Source organism: Lacerta agilis, chromosome 12, assembly GCF_009819535.1.
Source record: "Lacerta agilis isolate rLacAgi1 chromosome 12, rLacAgi1.pri, whole genome shotgun sequence".
NCBI classification, from domain to species: Eukaryota; Metazoa; Chordata; class Lepidosauria; order Squamata; family Lacertidae; genus Lacerta; species Lacerta agilis.
Genome location: NC_046323.1, coordinates 51,027,710 through 51,047,046, shown reverse-complemented (window position 1 = coordinate 51,047,046; position 19,337 = coordinate 51,027,710). Strand labels below are relative to the sequence as shown.

The 19,337-nt window shown below is 42.2% G+C and overlaps 1 protein-coding gene across 1 annotated transcript; it reads left to right on the top strand.

Moving 5' to 3' along the window:
• Positions 1-738: 738 nt before the first annotated feature.
• ARF1 (ADP ribosylation factor 1) lies at positions 739-18,713 on the top strand. The gene is made up of 5 exons (XM_033166295.1): positions 739-842; positions 12,715-12,898; positions 13,816-13,926; positions 16,267-16,391; positions 17,209-18,713. The coding sequence occupies exons 2-5, from the start codon at positions 12,751-12,753 to the stop codon at positions 17,368-17,370; spliced, it is 546 nt and encodes a 181-aa protein (XP_033022186.1). The 5' UTR covers positions 739-842; positions 12,715-12,750; the 3' UTR covers positions 17,371-18,713.
• The last annotated feature ends 624 nt before the right edge of the window (positions 18,714-19,337 follow it).

Sequence of the window (19,337 nt, the reverse complement as noted above, 5' to 3'; positions counted from 1 at the left end):
GGGAAACCACGTCGCCCGGTGGCCTCACGACGAGGGGGCGGGGCAAAGAGAACCGCCTGGGCCAACAAGGCTCCGCCCCTTGTCCGCAGGGAGCGCTCCGGCCCTGCCTCTTTTCTCGTGCGCGAGGCTAACTGCCGTTCTGCGTGAGAAAGCGCGCGCGCGCACTGTCGCCGGGCTACCTCCACCGCCGCGCGCCGTCAACGGCATTTTGAAGAGGCGCGCGCGCTTTACCCAGCCGGCGTTCTAACGGTCTACATGGGCACGAGCCAAGGGTACGAGCGCGCATGCTCCCCTACAGCTTCCCCTTGACTACACTTCCCCACCATCACTAGCTCCGCTGTGCTTTTTGTGTGTGTGTATACCCCGCCCTCTTCGCCCGCTCTGCCTTTCCCCCCTCCCTTTGACGCACGCGCGATGCCCCTCCTTTGGCCGCCCCTCCCAAAGCCCCGCCCCCTGCCTCATTCAACCTTCCTGCTCTCCGGCGCTCCTCTCTCTCTCTCGCCCCCCCTTTCTGCGGCGTGAGGTAAAGAGGGGAGGGGTGGTGGTGGAGGAGGACACCCACGCGCACGCACAGAGCGAGCGAGTGAGGCCGAGAGAAAGAGGGAGCAGTTCCCTGCCTACCCGCCGTGCTTTGCGAGGTTCCCTGGCACTGACGTGGCCGCCGGGAGCCGCCATCTTGTGTGCCTGGGCGCAGTGAGGGAAAGAGAAGGGAGGGAAAAGGGAGGAAGAAAGAAGGAAGGCGGGGAGGAGGGGGGGACGGAAAAGAGAAAAAGAGAGGAGAAAAACGCAGGGAAGGAGCAGCCCCGGGTTCAAAGCAGCGAGGCAGACCGAGACGCCGCCCGGTAAGCAGCGCTACCCCTCAACACTTTGCCCCGCTTTGCTTTTTTAGGCTGAGGGCGGACGGGGAAGCGGCGAGAGGCCGGGCCGGGCCGGGCCGGGCGGGCGGTGCCGGCGCTTGGGCCTAGCTCAGGGCCGGGCGGGCGAGGGAGGGTGGTAATAATGGCGAGGAATTCCACCCGGAGATTCGGCTCTCCTCTTGCCATTCCTCCGTTGGCCTTTAGCGCCAGGCCTAGGAGGGGAGCGGAGGAGCCGCAGGCCGCACTGCAGACTTGGCCTCGGCGGAGGAAGCGGCCGGGAGGGGGGGGGGAAGAGAGGCCCTTCTGAGGCTGAAAAATACTGAAGCGGGAAGGGAGACTTGCTTGGATAGTCGCGGGAAGCCAGACGTAGCCGAACGGCCCACCCTTGAACGCTGTCCTCGCCAACCATCGAATCGTAACGGCTCACGGCTAGGAAGCAACCAGGCCTCCTTCGCCTGCCCTTCCTGCTCCCCCCCCCAGACCCTCGCGTTGTATTTTTTTTTTTTAATGTTGTAAACAACCAGTTGTTTATCCTTGTGGTCAAACCTCCTCTTTTTTCCCCCGCACTCTCTGGGCACTTCCTTAAAACACTTATATTATTATTATTATGTCTTCGTATAAATGTATAGGAATGTCTCGTTCCACCCTCCTCCCCGACTCGCTTTCGCGTTGCTTTCCTTTACTTCCTAAAGTAGCAGCTTAAAAATTAAAATTAAAAAACCCTCTTTGACTGAACATTTGATTGACAGGCATGTCTACTTAGTTTAAGCTGGATTTAGAAGGGGGGAAACCCCATAACTATGAGGACACACCCCATTGTGACCTGCTGCCTAGAGCCCCTGGAGGAGTTGTTTGAGTGCAACACCCCCATCCCATCCCCCAATAAGCTTGTGATCTCGACATTTGGGGTACATAGAGGATAGGTGGACAGGTCTTCCCTCCCTTTATTTCGCCTCCTGTAGTTGATCCCGAGGTTTCTGGGTATGGGGTGGGGAAGCTGATTTTGATCACTTAGTCACTCACTGGTGACTTCATCAGCAGGACAGAAAGTTACGCAAGTGCAGAAAAAGTGTGAAATGGCAGAACAGAAAGCTCTTCATCGTCCACCATTTCCAGGGGAGAAATGGTTATAATACCATTTCCAGGGTTGAGATTTGAGGCTTTATGCAGCAGACACATAAAGCAGTCTCATTGCTACATAGAATTATTTCATAGCCCCCCCCCCTCCCCGAAATACACTACAACATTGGCAATCCTGCACTCATTGGCACAGCTCGTCTTTGCAACCAGATGCACTCTACTGGCAACAATCCATCCTCTTATATTTTTAGCTAAAACAATTTCAGTTGAAATATTTTTCATTGAGTTACTTGGGTTTTTTGCCAGCCTGTATGGTAGTGACAGAACTGCTTTGTGTCTGTGAGGGAATGAGGAAGGGCAATAGGTTTTTCCATTGAAGGGGTTTGGTACTCATGTTTTCCTCCTTGGCCCCTTTGGATAAGTAGCTCCAAGTTGGCTGTGAAGGAATACCAGCCAAATGCTGGTCAATATCCTTTCTTAATTATGTATGCCTTGTAATTGGTAATGAAACATTAGGTGTTTGGTGGTGTTTTTATTTCTTAATAAACTCTACATCAATACATTTAGTCCTCCATTCATGAATACTGTTTAAATTATTTAGTTCTCTACAGACCTCTTCCCTTCCTTGAAAAACATTGTTTAACATATGTTTTTAGTTTAAATTCTATAGCTTAGAAGTAAGTGTGTAAAAATCCAGGAAGTGTTTCTGTGCATTCTTTGGGTATGTTGGGTGAAACCTACAGAATAAGGAAGGATCCAGATTAGAGAAGTTCAGCTTTCCCAACCATTCAGTTTTGTTTCTCCCTCCTTTTCTAGTGTATATCTATCCACTCTTGCCCCTGTATCTGAACTTAAGAAGGGGATATTGTGCGAACAGTTAGGGGAATATTACCCACTCTCTCCTGTATTCACATGTACTGTGGTGCCTAATTTTCTATATTTAAAGGATTAAGGATGTAAGAGAGTGTGTTGAAGGCCTCCACGGCTTGTGAGTAGAGAATGTGTGTAGGGGAGGTGCAGGTAATTACTTTGGTGCTTGTTGAGGAAAATTGGCTGTACATCTTCAGTGAACAAATAGTATATAGTCTATATTCCAGAATGAACACTGATAGGACTGTTGGTGTGGTGCTGGCTCATTCCAAGAAATATGGACGTGTAAGAACAAGGCGGACTTTTCCTTCTTCCTCTCTCTCATTTTCTTCTGACTAACTTCTTTAGATGCAGTTTCTAAGCAGCTCTGTGAAAGAGGGCCATGGAAAAAAAAACGCTCTACAGGTTATTTTACATAACAGTCCTTGTGTTGGGGGATTCAGTGTTTAATTGGCTGGAGCAGGGTTAGAACAGAATTGTTCTTGTGTTGGTGCAGGCACTTTTATTATCATTAACATTAGCAATATTTAAACATATGAAGTAATTATATTCAGTGTTCGAAACTTGCATTGTTTTAGGCGCATTTTGCGCTGGAATTTCATTAGCACAAGCAGTTTCTGAGCTCTGGGAGCAGTACCGCACTTAAGATTTCAGATTAAAACTGCAGAGTGGAAGGAAAGGAGGACCTTTTCTGCCTCCCCACTTCCAGCTACTCTCTGAAGACTGGGAAGAGACCCTCTTAAGAATACAGTGGTACTTCGGGTTACAGACTCCTCTAACCCGGAAGTAGTACCTCAGGTTAAGAACTTTACCTCAGGATGAGAACAGAAATTGCGCAGCGGCAGTGGGAGGCCCCGTTAGCTAAAGTGGTACTGCGGGTTAAGAATGGTTTCAGGTTAAGAACGGACCTCCGGAACAAATTAAGTTCGTAACCAGAGGTACCACTGTATTGGGGGGTGGGCAGGGGAAGGACTAGAGCATGTGAAAAATGAACATAATATTTTAGCTGCAGTTCATTCAGTTTTGTATTCTTGTTATTTAAAAACTGTGCCTAGACATTCCCTTGTTGCACCAATAACCTAGGTTTAAGGTGCCATTTAGCTCCTAGCTTTCATAACTTAGTTTCTAACACTGATTACATTGTTGTCATATGGGAGGTTGGATTAGTCAGCCATAAGAACTTTGCTGTCCTTTCGACCACAAGGAAACAGGCACTGTCTGTTGTGCAAACTCCTTCAGGGAAGTATCAGCTTACACCGTAGCATGAGGTTGTACTTATCATTGTATTAAAACTTTGTGGGCCATAAAATCAACCAGCTTCATTGTTTATCCTTTGACCTTGTCGGTTGTCGTCTTCAACTTCAAGTTTCTTACTTGGGTTGGGCACACCAAGAAGCCTTAACTGGAAACACTCATTATTTCTGAGGTTAGAAAAAGGTTAACTGTTGAAGTGGTTGTAGAGTTCTTACCAAGGTACTCCACACTCCTCAAAAAGTGAAAATTCTTTCTAGTAGCACCTTAGAGACCAACTGAGTTTGTTCCTGGTATGAGCTTTCGTGTGCATGCACACTTCTTCAGATACCGAATTTTCGATTTTGTTTTGACTATGGCAGACCAACACGGCTACCCACCTGTAACTCAAAAAGTGAGTGTGGGTGATCTTTTTTGGCCCAAGGCATTCACATGTATCCAACCCTTGGCCACATGCCAGTGGTGGATGTGGCCACTCCACCCTCATATTCTGCTCACACATACACAATATGCATGTACACTTGCAGACACACAAATCAAAAGAGGAGTTGTCATCATTGCATCAATTATCAATCTGGTGACTAAGGTGTTTATTAGTTTACTTTAAGTTACATATGTCAGTTTCTTCACAAAACAGGTAAAGTCCCAAAGCACTAAATCTAGGATACCAGGATTCAAATTGCCACTCAGCTATAAAGCTGACTGGGTGACCTTGAGCCAGACATTGTGTCTCCCCCTAATCTACCCTGCAGGGTTGCTGTTAGTGGGGGAAATTGGAGGAGAGCCATGTATGCCACCTTCAGCTCCTAGGTGGAAAGGTGATCTAAATATAAAAAAATATTATCAAAAGAATGACGAATAGCAGTACAGAACCGTTATACTGCAGTGTTTATCCCAGAAAAAAAATTAAGTTTGACACACAGCACATCCAACACATAAATGGACATATAATAGCCACCAAATGCAGGACCACTGGTGCTATCCAAATTCCTTGGGGAAATAAATATGCTGAATATTGCCTGAAGACATGACAATTCAGCACCACACAAGCTTCCCTCTAGACCAGGGGTTGTCAACCTGGTCCCTACTAGTGGGCATTTCAGGATTCTAGGCGGGTGGTAGTGGGTTCTACGGCACAAGCTGAATCCTCCTTCCATCACGCACTGGTGGGTGGTAAGGAAATTTTACCATCAAGAAAGATGCATTAGTGGGTGGTAGGTATAAAAAGGTTGACTTCCTCTGCTCTAGACAGTTTTCCATAGTCAGGCTGTCACAGAGAAGACCTGTGTTTCTTTTTCCAGACATCTCTTGGCAGGTGCACACAGAGAAAGGCCTTGGGTGTTGATCTCAGGATCTGGGTAGGCCCATACAGGGAAAAGTTTTGGGGCCCTGAGCCATGCAAGGTTTTACAAGTCAAAACGAGCACTTCAAATTGTAGAGCTAATAATTTGCATCCCCATCACAGCACTAAGTTGGATGGGAACATTTAAACTTCTCTACCCCACTGCATGCTGTCTTTTCTTCTGCTTTTCCCATTGTCACCCAAATCCATGTGGTTTGGGAGGTGGTGCAGAAAAAATTGCTGGGAAACTGTATCAGACCTTTGTTCCTGGGGTTAATCAGCCCTGTTATAAAGTAGTGCTATCTCTTACAGGTATCATTAATCTCAGATTATGAAGTAATTCAGTGAAGTTACTATTTATTTTTTCCCTAGTTTCTAATATTTTCCCTAGTTTCTAATATTGTGCACCAGAATTGCACTTTTAATACATTTTAGTCTTATTTTAGACTTTATAGAAGAAGCATGTTGTATGGTTGGAAGTATAAGCATCAAATACCCCTTTGTTGTAATGAGGTTTCTTTCTTTATAGCTCATGTATGATAAACTTGTATGGAACAAAATCACGTTCATTGTGCCTCTAATTCTCCAAGCAGACTCCATACAATAATTGCCCTGCTGGATGAGGCCAATGTCCATCTCTTCGGCATTCTGTTTTCAATAGTGGAACAGCCAGAGATCTCTGGGAAGATTACAAACTGACCATATGAGCTGCTGCTTATTGAGTCCTAGGGTCAAAGGTATGCTGCCTTTGAAAACATTGAGGTCCTATTTAGCAGTCAGAGCTATTAGTCATTGCTAAACTTGCTTTTCATGAGTTTTTTTCTAATCTTTTTTCAACCACTTTTAAGGTAGTGACTTATTGCCCCAACCAGGTAAGGTATGTATGCATTGCGTGAAGTCCATTCTTTAGACAAAAGGAAGCATTCAAATAAGGCATAACTAACCATTTTAAATTTTTTTCAGATTAGCCTGCCTTTGGAGGGAATCTCAGCTACTCTAAGCACTACTTTTGCAAAAATAATTTGTCTTTTTTAGTATTTATATTTTATTAAGGTGATTTCAGTTAAAAGAAGTAAAGTGATACAGAAAAAAAGGAAAAGTGAGAGGGAGAAAAATGAGAAACATATAAAAGTGAAAATATACACAAATAGCAATATGTGATGTTCCCATACATTCTTGCATAAATTAGTGTAGTGCTATTGTCCTAGTGCTTATCTAAATGTTAATAGCATACTGCATTTTGTATAAGCTCATTCAAAATGTTATTGTATTTATCCATACAGAGTCTGTGCCTGTAAGCAGTCCGATCATAAATTGCCAGTTATGTCATATCAGTCCATTGAGTGAAGGGTATCATATCTTTGTTTTTCCACTTCCTCAATATCAATCTCTTGGCCAACATTAGGGCACAGAAAATCAATTTCCGTTGTCCCGTTGATAATTTACATACTGCAGGTATATAGTTCAATAAAATATTCTCCTCTGAAAGATTTAACTTTTTCTGCACAGTCATAGTTACACAGTCTAGCACTTTCTCCCAAAACTTCTTAAGTAAAGAACACTGTACAAATATGTTTTCCTTGCCACATTTCCAACACTGAGCTATCTTAGCTAACCCTTTTTATACAACCGTAAAGGGTCCAATAAACTCTAAATATTTTCTGTTCTATTACTGGTAGTCTTAATTTTAAATCTAATGACACCTTGGGTATTGAAGCTAGTACATTTTCCCACTGTCTGGGTAATATTAAAAGTTCAAATTCTTTCATGACAAAAATATTTTGTCATGAAACTGTTCAATTAATCTTCTCCTTGACCTGTTACGTGACTTATTTGACCAAGCAAGATATAATATGCTCATGCTATGAGAGATCTGGTGCTGTAGAAAGAGATCATTTGAAAACAAAATATGAATGCCTGTGTTACTATCATACCTAAAATAGCTGGCTAAGTGCTGCTTGCTTCCCATTTGAAATTGGGAAATAGACCTTATGGGGGAATCTTGATACCCTAGCTCAGGAGCATTTATTGTCTGAGCAGTTAGCAATCATTTGCTTTTCTTATACCCTGATATGGTAAGAGTCTCTATCATTGTCCTATTCGTTTCAAATTCAAATGTATTTTAACATATTTTATGACGTAATTGTTTTTTCATTAAGACTTTGAATCATGTATCGTCTAATTAGGATTCATTTTAAAACATGGTTATTTTATAGGATTGGAGAACAGCTGGATATTCTTTTCTGAATTGCTATAATCTTATACCTATTTAGCTTGGAGTGAGCACCATGTAACTCAGTCTGACATACCGGTAGTTCTGAGTAAACATGTATAGAATTGCACTGAAGGTAAATGGGGCTTTAAATGCAGTGAGTGTTGTTCCCTGGGTGTCACCTTTAATGTACCATGCATATGGCTGGGAAGACATATCAATGAATGGATCTTGCCATCATTTCTGCAGGACAAAAATTCAGTACAGTATTAACATCTAATCAGAGTAACTGTGATTATGCCTTATGGCCACTGTCGGGATAGAATGTGAAAGTGAAGTTCCATTAAACTGATCTGCAGGAATTCCTTTTACTAACTTGAATATTTTGCTATGTCAGCTGTCCAGCCTTGAAATGTCACTGAGCCTCTTTTTGCAACTTTTAGGCAAGGAGTTTTAGTAAGCTTCCAGCTTTTGCAACTTTTTAAATTTATTCAGCAGTCTTTATTGCAGTATGCAAAAATCCAACAATATTATTTCTAAGTAATTTTTTGGAGAAGTGAAATACCACATGCTAATATTTCCATTCTCAAATTCCTTTTTCATAGGCATCTCAGTACCTTTCCGTGCTGAGTAACAATTAATGCAGCTTAATTTTTAAGCCATTTACTGCAAGAAAGTATTTTGCTCTAGGCCTGTGTGCTGTTTATGCTCCTTACTTGTCTAGGTGCAATCCATTTAGGTTTCATTGCTGGTCACAAATGAACATGCAGAGGTTTTTTATTGTGGAGTGTTGCACCATGTATCTGTATCTAGCAATCTGCTTTCCTGTGCAAGAGCCGAAAAAGTGTGTTAAAAGAGCTATAGAATTATTGAAATATATGTTTGGGACTAAACTAGACATTATGCAGGATAGATAGATGCTTCCAGAAGCAGCAGCCCTATGAAATATCTTCCTCTTCCTGTAACAGCTAGTAAAGACCATGGAATGTGAAGTCATTGAATTGGATGGTTTCCCTGCCCCTGCAAATGAGCAAGTGAAGCAGTAATAGGAAACTCTACCACACAGTGATATCACAGTGTGTTCTCTTTTACTAATTGTTATGACTTTGAAAGCAGAAGATGTTTGAGACCCAGAGACTTACTGCCAGGGAGCTCCTTATGCCAGCTTGCTGCCAATATACATAGGCAAACGGGAGGCAAGGGGTGTTAAAAGACCCTGCTGCTGTATTTTCTTAAGAATAAAGGGCTCTCTACCATTGAACAAGTGGGACGCGGGTGGTGCTGTGGTTTAAACCACAGAGCCTAGGACTTGCCGATCAGGAGGTCGGCGGTTCGAATCCCTGTGACGGGGTGAGCTCCTGTTGTTCGGTCCCAGCTCGTGCTCACCTAGCAGTTCGAAAGCATGTCAAGTGCAAGTAGATAAATAGGTACCGCTCCGGTGGGAAGGTAAATGGCGTTTCCATGCGCTGCTCTGGTTTCGCTGACTCCCATGGCCTATAGAGCGAGATGAGCGTGCAACCCCAGAGTCGTCCGCGGCTGGACCTAACGGTCGGGGTACCTTTACCTTTACCATTAAACAAGTCTCTCGCCCCAAACTTCCTTTGGATGCAATGGATATACATACATGTCTGCTATTATAGGGAGTGCTAAATATGAAATAACATTTCCCTGTATGAAGTTCACACCAGCCTGCAGTCCATAAGTTATAGTGCAGGGGTCAGCAACCTTTTTCAGCCATGGGCCGGTCCACCGCCCTCAGATCATGTGGTGGGCTGGACTATACTTTGGGGAGGGGGGGATGAACGAATTCCTGTGCTCCACAAATAACCCAGAGATGCATTTGAAATAAAAGGACACATTCTACTCATGTAAAAAGATGCTGATTCCTGGACCCTCCGCAGGCTGGATTGAGAAGGCAATTGGGCCGCATCCGGCCCACAGGCCTTAGGTTGCCTACCCCTGTTATAGTGAATAAAGTATATGTGGTGGTGGCTGTTGCATATTGTACTCTCCTCTCCATAGCACTATTTTAACACTTAATTTATAGTTTTGTGAAGTTCCAAAATGGTCAAGAAATGCTGCAATGAACTATTGCATAATAATGATTTTTACCTGAAAATGAGTCTTTTCCAACTCCAGAGTAGCCTTCCTGAAGTCTGTAGAATTAAGAGTTATGGGGTTGAGATTTTAAGTATAAATGTACACACAGCTGTGATGCATAAATATTTTAGTTTTGATGTTATCTTAAATACTGTAAACAGCCAGAGGCAATTGAGCTACAAAGATTCCATGTGTAGTTTAGAAACAACTATGCAACGATATGTATGGACTGTGTGAAATAAGCTGTTATGGGCACACAATAGTCAGGTATTAAGAGTGTTGCATGCAGCTTCTGCCTGAACCATGGCTGAGGAACCTGTGGGCTTCTAAATGTTGAACTGCATCATACAGCCATGCTGGCTAGAGCTGATGGAACCTGGAGTGCTGCAGGTTCCCCTCCTCTGATCTAAGCATGGGTGCATGCAGTTAGAATTCACTGTGTGGCAGTGAATAGAAGTTCCTAGGAAAGATTCCCACACTGTACTCTATGCTGAACTGATGTTAATAACTACTCACCTAAATGTTTGTAGTTGATTTATGCCATTGATCATGGCACCAGGTAAGTGGTGGCTTCTCAGTTTTGTTGCTGCATAAAGTTAATATATTTGGTGGTATTTGAAGCAAAGGTAACTGAGCCCCTGGTATGTGCAGTTTTCTCATGAGTTTCATATCGTGCTTAGTGTCTGGCATGTTTAAAAGCAGGGGTTTAATCTCAAAATACAGAAAACTATGAAGATAATGCAGGTTTTTTTATTTTGGCCATCAATCTTTTCTTTGTTATTTTTGAAGTGTCTTTGTTTCCTGAAGCATTCTTGAGAGTCATACTTTTGGAAATGCAATTAGCAGCTGTTCAGTGGTGTTGACAGTGATCTGCAGGAAACTGAACATTGTGTGACTACCATGTTATACCGTCAGCTTGTCCTAACAAAGTTGATAGGATGTGTTAATTTGCAAAGCTGAAATGTGAAATGTATGGATTGATTATCTTTGGGGCACTCCTAGCAAGCATGTGGAATATGTTTTGTAAGAAAACATGGAATATTCAGGGCATCATCTTCAAAAGAAAAGTGATGTCCCAGGGTAACATAGTTGAGTTTGATTTAAAGCCATTTCCCAGTGACCTAAGAGCATTGATACATACTTATTACAATAATATAGATAATTGCATTTTCTGCTAGGTTAGTATTTAGTTGTGGAGCAAAAGAGAAAATGGGTAAGTTGCAGAGCATTGGAAGGGCTGTGCACCTTCACAAGGTGCAGGCAGAGAGTTAAAAGCTGTCATGGAGAAACCATGGCCAGAAAGCAGGACTTGTTTTTCACTCCTACAAGGCCCTTCCTCTAACCAAATAAGGATTGTTGTTTGTTCCTCTGGTGACAGAGAGAATGACTGAAGCTCTAGGAAAAAGCTGTATTGCTAATATGAACTAGTCACGATGTTACTCCTGATCTTTGTGTGTGTAAGTGTAATAAAGGTGTGATCCCTGTGTTGACTCACTGTATATAAAATGTTCTTTTTGGCTGCCACAGTGAAATCCGTTGCTAAATAAAGGTAATGTTTTTTTCAAGACAAGCAATTAATGCTGGGGGGTGTGTGGAATTTTGAAACAGTGTTTTACCCTTTTGTACGAATGGCACTGCTGGAATCTGATTTTTCCATCTCTGAATTATCAAGTCAATCCTAATTTTGGAGAAGTGGTGCCTAGTGTGGTGTGGATTAGTGAGGCACATTTTATTTTATTTTTCCTGTTAAGGAAAGTGGAATAATCTTTTATTATGACATTCCTGCTAATGATACTAACTTCCTTGTTACTATAGCATATGTATGACAATTTTTAAAATGCTGGAAATTGGTAGCATTATGCTTTACTCCAGACATTTTAAAACCTGGATGTTAGTCATTTTAGCACTAGGATTTTGCAACACAACCTCTCCTCCCCCTGTGTGGCCCCCAAATTTATTCTGCATATTGTCAGGGTGGGGGCACAAGAAGGGGGGGAGCTCTAGTGTGCAAGTGGAAGTCCTTGTGCTAATGGGACTGCTTGGTTAGATACAATCCAGTATATTTAGGTTCACAATGTATTTCAAGTTGTAAGACTTACATGGTTGCCAACAATACTGTAAATACAGTCTTGTTATGCTATCTCAGAGTAACTTGGGGGGTGTCCTCGCCCTACTGCTCCTTTGTTGGTGCCTTGCCTTGCTTGTTACAAGGTTTGGTTACAAAATAAAAAGTGCTTGAAAATCAGTAGGAATAAGTTGTGAAATAGGCATGACATTCTCTAAATCCAGTGGTCATTTTCTGTGTTTTGATGTAATAATGATTTCATGTTCACATCTGTGTGAAGCAGTACAGTAGTATAAACAAATAAGTTTCTTGTACACTTTGAATGGTTTCTCTAGAATACTATATACTGAAGAATATGAGAAGCATTTGCTGCAGCAAACTTTTCATTTATGGTATCCATACAACCTTTTTCAGGCAGACCTCACAAAGTTTATGTAAGATTCTTTAACAACAAGCATTGATTTAAAAAAATGCAGTAGAATGGAAAAGACATTTGTTTAGAAGAAGTTGTCATTTCTCACTCCATTCAAAACAAAATGCTTCTGCATAAGGCCCTGTGATGGGAGAGGGAGGGGCTACCATTCAAGCTGGATGGTGGGAATTCCTCAAGCTTCTTTCTTCTCTCCCCCCTCCCTTCCCCCAAACTGGCCAAGATAGTCATACTACTTGCAGTCTCCTACAAAACCCATTTTGTGTGTCTTGTGTTAAAAGTATCTTTTACTGTTGGTCTTTTTGCAGTATCCAAAGCTGAGAACCCACCATTGAAAATGACCTTTCCAATCTAAACTTCTGCTCTGCATTGAGCCTCCATTGTTTCACACTTAACACTTGGAAATAGATCTCACTGAGTTTCAGGGGGCTTTTACTCCTAAGGATTGAGCTGGGTGTGATCATCACACTGTACAGAACTAACTGTTTTGAATTTATTTTCTCCTAGATTTCTTTGGCCAGTGAGTGAGCACCAGACTTAAGCATGGGAAATATTTTCGCTAACCTCTTCAAAGGCCTTTTTGGCAAAAAAGAGATGCGCATACTTATGGTCGGGCTGGATGCTGCAGGAAAGACTACTATATTGTACAAACTTAAGCTCGGTGAAATAGTAACTACCATCCCTACTATAGGTAAGATGTTAAGCAGCTTCCCTTTACAAATATGTGACTGTTTTAAACATATTTAAAAGGAGATAAAGATTGGAATTGTACACAGACTGACAGTACTGTTGAGTAAACTTGCATATGGTTGGTCTGCATATGTCTGTGATGATGCACTTGTTACCCAGGTGAAATAAGCATTTGGTCACTAACCATGTTTATTTCCATTTTAAATGTGAGAAACTAGCCATAGGAGAGGTGCCATACTGTAAATCTATTAAAATCCTGTGGCAAACATTTGAAAGAAGAAACATTGCGAGATACAGTAGAACCTCGGCTTACGTTAACTTCAGGTTGTGAAAGCGGCAAACCCGGAAGTATTTTTCCGGGTTTTGCCGCATGCTCAGAAGCACTCTATGCGGCGCATGCATGCGCAAAACAGGCACCTCCGCTTGCGGAAACCTCGGGATCCGACCAGAGCTCCGGAATGGATCCCATCAGCAACTGGAGGTACCACTGTAATACGTGAAGCTTGGCCTATATGCTTATGAAAATGACAAGTGAATAATATTTAGGTGCAATTACGTATTCTAACTTCCTAATGGCTCTTCACTTGGCAATATATTTTCAGTGTGGCCTTCAATACAATTCAGCTCTTTGGACTATAGTAGCTCACTGACTTGCCATTTCAGATGCAAAAATTTGTGTTAAATAAGCTGTTTCCTCCTTATGAAGTATATATTTGATGGGGAGGTATTAGTGTATATTGTGAATATACATTTTAAGACTGGCTTTTAAAATGTGGACCAGTTAGGAGATTGTGTGTGGGGTAAGAAGCATATAATTGAATTTAACCATTTCCTTCTATACCTTAATTTAGGTTATATGGATGAGCATGCTGTTTCACTTGTTAACTGCTCAACTTTTCTCCCACTTTTTTGTTTCAGGTTTCAATGTAGAAACTGTAGAATACAAGAACATTAGCTTCACAGTGTGGGATGTAGGTGGTCAGGATAAGATCAGGCCACTCTGGCGCCATTATTTCCAGAATACACAAGGTGAGCTATTTTCTGTAAATGACCATATCCTTTTTTTGTATTTATAGAGATCCACTCAGGCATCTTCAGTTACTCCATAACTATGTTGATAGTATGAAGTAAACCTGTCAGCTACCTGTCTAGTACTGATGTCTTTAGGTCTTTACAGACCTTTGTCATTCAGAATGTGAAACTTGCAATAGGGAGTGTTTTCTTAGCACAAGTATCAAGATAGGACATCTCCATTCTGCACCAGCTTAGGTTATCTTAGTTCATTCACATATGTGACATAACCCTTGCAATTGCATTTTGAGTGTTTTCTTTGCAAGTATGCCAACAGTTGCATTCCCCTAAATCAGAACCCTAGTTTTGCCTGCAAAAAGAAAAACTAGGTTCCATCTCTAGCATCTCCAACGGAGATTGAGAGACACTGCTGTCTGAAACCCTGAAGAGCTGTTGTCAGACAGTAAAGAGCTAGATACAACGGCCAGTCTTCTGATTCTTTCTGCAAAAGACAGCTTCTGTGTTCCCAAAAAATAATCTCTAGATTCTATATGATTCCTTTCCACAGGATGTACAAAAACAAGCTCCAGTAGCATGCCATGGTCAGTACAAATACCTTCAGTGTTGGCTTCAGGTTTTGTGTCAGTGTTTGGCAGGCAAACAAGAGGAGTGCCTAGCAAGCTTGCCCAATTGTCCCCTCTCCAGCTTCTGCAGCAGTTTTTGCCATACATTGGTTTAAAGTAGCTGTGCACCTGTGTGTAACTCCTCCATATCACCCCAGGGAACAATTGAAGGCCTTTTGTGGGCCAAATTGAACCCATGGACGTGTTCACGTCAGCAACACTAGCCAAGTATCCCTTTCTTTGAATAGAACAATTCCAGGGAAAACTGAAGGCAACTCTCTAAACCTGCTAGCATGTTGTAGCTGAGGGTATGTAATTTGTATAATGAAAACCACTTTCAGATCACTTGGCGGCCTATTGATTGTTAGCTTCATGATCTTTTAGCGAAGTTATTGCTGTGTACGTTAAATCTTGTATCTGTTTTATGAGACTCTCTTTCAGCCCTTGGGGCTGACTTAGCAAAGGCTGTGACAGATCAGCATGTGTTTTGCTTTCACAGTTTACCTTTAAGCACAGGAGCTGCTGCATCAGTGATGTGGACGCATAACTTGACATTCTTGGCTGTTGTCTCACTGCTTTTGAAATCCTTGCTGAGGCTGCTTTGTCTTATGGTGTCAACGTTGTTGTGACCCGAGAGCTAGAATCACTGGAAAAAACAAGATGATATACTCGTTTCTGCACAGAAAACCAGCCCACCATACTTGTTTTGTCTATGAATCCTTCATGGTTCTGGTTGGAGCCATAGCTTAGTGGTAGAGCACATGCCTTGCATGCAGAAGGTTCCAGGTTAAGTTTCCTGGAGTATCTAGGTAGGGCTGACAAAATCCTGACTGAAATCCAGGAGGTCCACTGCCAATCTATGTAAACAAAATTGAGTTAGATGAACTTACAGTATATGGTGGCTTCCTATGTACCTGGACATGTATAATAAGGTTGCCACAGCAGCATCATGGCACTAAAGCGAGCTTTAGGCCAGGAAGTCAAAAGAGTCAGATGTTTTCTCAGCCATGAATTCAGGTGGTCATTTGTGCCTCGTCTATTGGCTGCCTTTCATAAGTAAAATACTAGACATTGGCTTTTATCCTGCGAAGTAAGAAAGTCAGTCATTTTGGCAGAATCTCAAGAAGCATTCAATCAGCATTTTGCTGCCCTTCTAGAGTAATCTGGGTATTAAGAGTAGATTGTTGAGGGCATCATTTCAGGTACTCCTATGTTGTAATGTCATGTAGCTTCTCCATGCTTATTCTGTAAATGAAGCTGTGCGAGTTCTCAAGTTTGTGACTTTTTTCCATATACAGTGGTACCTCTACTTTTTTTCGCTAGACGGAAAAAAAAGACGAAAAATTTTCGTCTTGTGAGGCAGCCCCATAGACTTTTTCGTCCTGCGGGGCAGCCTTCCGCTAGACGAATGCCTTCGTCTAGCGAGTTTTTCGTCTTGCGAGGCATTCGTCTAGCGGGGCACCACTGTACCTCCATTGGCATGATCAAAAGCAATACTTGATTTCTAAATTGAATAAATGGCTTCTTCACATAGTTCACTATTACTTGATTGCTGTGTGGCTAGCTTTAGCCCCGTAACTGCAGTGAATTTGATTTAAATTACATTATAGATTGCCAGTGCCTATTGGTATAGACACATTTTTATGACAATAGACCTAGTTCCATGCTTAAAACTTCCTTTCAGAAAGGCTGTCTCCATGCCTCACCACGTAAACAACTGTTGTTTCCTTTGTAGGTTTGATCTTTGTGGTTGATAGTAACGACAGAGAGAGAGTCAATGAGGCCCGAGAAGAACTTATGAGAATGTTGGCAGAAGATGAGCTCAGAGATGCTGTCCTTTTAGTGTTTGCTAACAAACAGGTAAGTGATCGTGAACAACACAGCCAGAATGGTCCCCCAGGGTTCCCTTTGCCTCCAGTTGTGGTGGTGGGCTGTAGGAGTTCTCACCTTCCAGTCACCCTCTGTTGGTTATGCCTATGTCTGTGGGCTTTGCTGTCGGCAGTGGGCTGGAAATAATATTACTGAAAGATTTCAGAAGTAAAATGTATGGTCTCTTGCATGGCATAATTGCATTAAGGAGCCCCCGGGACTTCCCTTGCAACACAAAACATATGATTTTACCATTCTAAAAGTGTGGTTCTTTGTTGACTTTCCCAAACTGCTGCATCTCCAAACAAATTGGAGTTGTGGCACCACAATGCCATTATGTAGGGGTTTAAAAGTACCAAAAATATCTGACAGAGTATGAATTTAGAGGACTATATGGATATCCCAGAGGATCTGCTTCTGTTGCCTTTACAAGTCTCAATTTTTCATCACTTTCTCCACCACACTTAAGACAACTTAGGAATTTTGCATGCTGCATCTACTGTACTGCCAGATTCAAAATTGCCCTCTTGTCATGATCTGTACTATGGACCTTCTGTGTGCTCACTGGATTGAGAAGGGTGGGTTGCTACTGTTGCAAGCCATGTGAGAGCACAAGGATGTCTTTGGCCTCGGGGAACCAGATCTGGTTCTGTCTATATCACACTGTAGTCCGGATCGCACAGATTAATGGTCAGTGCAGCATCTTACCATTATGCCACATTTGAACTGTATGTTGCAGATTCTTCCTGTGAATTCTCTAAAGGAAGCAAAAATCCATTTTCTAAAGCAAATTGCTTCCATTTTTCAGGACCTGCCTAATGCGATGAATGCAGCAGAAATCACAGACAAACTAGGACTGCATTCTCTTCGCCACAGGAACTGGTATATCCAGGCCACCTGTGCCACTAGTGGAGACGGTCTCTATGAAGGACTGGACTGGTTGTCCAATCAGCTCCGAAACCAGAAATGAAGCCCTAAAAATACTCTTCTTTTCCCTCTTTTCTCCACCCCTCCTTATTTCCTCCTCCTCCTCCTCCTTCACCCTTCGCTTTACTCTAACGTGGCAAACCATGCTACTTTGTGGTATTGAGTGCCGGAAGCTGTTTTCATTTCTCTTGTCACAGGATGTCCTTCACCATGCTGTACATGTGGCAAATCCAAGCCTGAAAACAGTTTAGGTTTCTTATTTAATGTAAATAGTTCTTGTTTCCAATGAGACAGTTTCTGGTACTCCTATGCAATATTACTCAGCTTTTTTATTATAAAGAAAATCAACTCGCTGTTTAGTACTGGGAAAGGGATTTGAAGTGGATTCAGATAAAAGTTGCCAGTTGTCTGGTTGTACGCTAGAGCTGAATACAATCCCTCTTGGCTTGCGAGGTCTGTGGGGAGGCCAGATTTGGTGGCTATTTTTTAGCCTGGAGATGTCAGTTTCTTTTTTAGAAAAGAAGGAAAGCTGAAACACTTGAACAAAATGTCCATTGTGAGTTCTGCAACAACTTGAATACCAGCAATTTAACATGTTATAGATCCATGGAATGAGCAGCATCCTGGATCTTCCTGTGCTTGACAACCTCTTTTGTGTTTTTTGTGAATGTGAGATCTCCTAAAGTCAGAGTTCAGTTCAGTTCAGGCCACAGACTTAAGAGAAATTGGCGCACGTGTAAAACACTATGACCCTCTAGTGCTCTCTCAGATTTGGGCAAGAACGTTTTTCTCCTCTTGCGTCTTAATTTGGATGCCATCCTTTACCTGTTCTGTTGTCGCCCCCTCCCCAAGTGTTTTGGACTTTTCTCATGTAGAACTACAGTACTCCAGAAGACAAATTATTTCCACAGAGTACAGCAGCCCATAGCAGTGCTCAGCTCTGTCATCAGCAAGTACTGTACTTAAGTAAGAAATGCCATCCAAGCCACCTAATGTAGTGTTTAGGGGGGGAAATACTAAAAGCATGAGAGTTTGGAGTTTCATTCCATTCTAGAAGTGTTTGATGCCATTTTTTGGGACACCCCCATATCTGTATATGTGTGGAAACCCCTTCACATCCCTCATACTGCAAGGTTCAGATTTGCCATCGAGAAGACCTCTTAACTTTTTTTTTCTTTTGTATTTTGATAAAACACTGAAGAAGCTGGAGCTGTTTAAACTTTAACTTGAGGAACTATCAGAACTGGTTTGTTTAGTGTTGTGGAAAATCTCTTTATTTGCTTTCAATACACAGTAATCAACTGTTTTGTATACTTGTTTTCAGTTTTCATTTCGACAAACAAGCACTGTAATTAAAGCTATTAGAATAAAAATCTCTTAACTATTTCCTGGGGTTTTCATGCTTTGCCTGTTTCATCTTGCTGGGCTCCATAACCAAATACATACTGAATAAAGCCTTTCATGGTGTTTGCGCTCGTCAGTTTCTGCTTTTGAGTAGCCACTTGGACTGAAGGAGTTCCCTTCCTACCTCCTTGAGCTCCTGCATATTGAAGTAAAGAAGAAGTCCACAAAGTTAGAGTAAAGCTGTTTTTTCTCTCGTATATCTCATGTTAAAGCAGACATGTGAATGCTATGGAACATGCCCCTCTTGTAATCTGCCACATACCAGTTCAGCTCTTAATTGGGAACATATGGGATATAGTGAGTTACCATATGGGTTGTGGGCACAGTATTGGCAGGAACAGGCTAGTGGGCCAAAACTGTTAAGAAAGCAAATGAGGCATATACACTATGAGTAATTTTAAAGTTGTGTTATTTAGCCACCCTTCAAGAGTGACCCTACACTTTATGTAAATAGCTGAATTGGGGAATTGCCTTAATTTAGCAGGGGCTCCCCAAAAACCTGCTTTCAGCTAGGTAAACATGTTTGCCACCGTTAAAAGTAGGGTTGCCATATATCTGGAATTTCCTAGGCATAGCCGGTATTCGACCCTCATAAACAGCTTCCAT

Excerpts from the sequence above, each read along its gene's own strand:
- ARF1 (XM_033166295.1), top strand. The coding sequence starts at position 12,751 with ATGGGAAATATTTTCGCTAACCTCTTCAAAGGCCTTTTTGGCAAAAAA. Across the intron at positions 12,899-13,815 it reads AACTACCATCCCTACTATAG|GTTTCAATGTAGAAACTGTA; the intron begins GTAAGATGTTAA and ends TTTTTGTTTCAG. Across the intron at positions 13,927-16,266 it reads TTATTTCCAGAATACACAAG|GTTTGATCTTTGTGGTTGAT; the intron begins GTGAGCTATTTT and ends TTTCCTTTGTAG.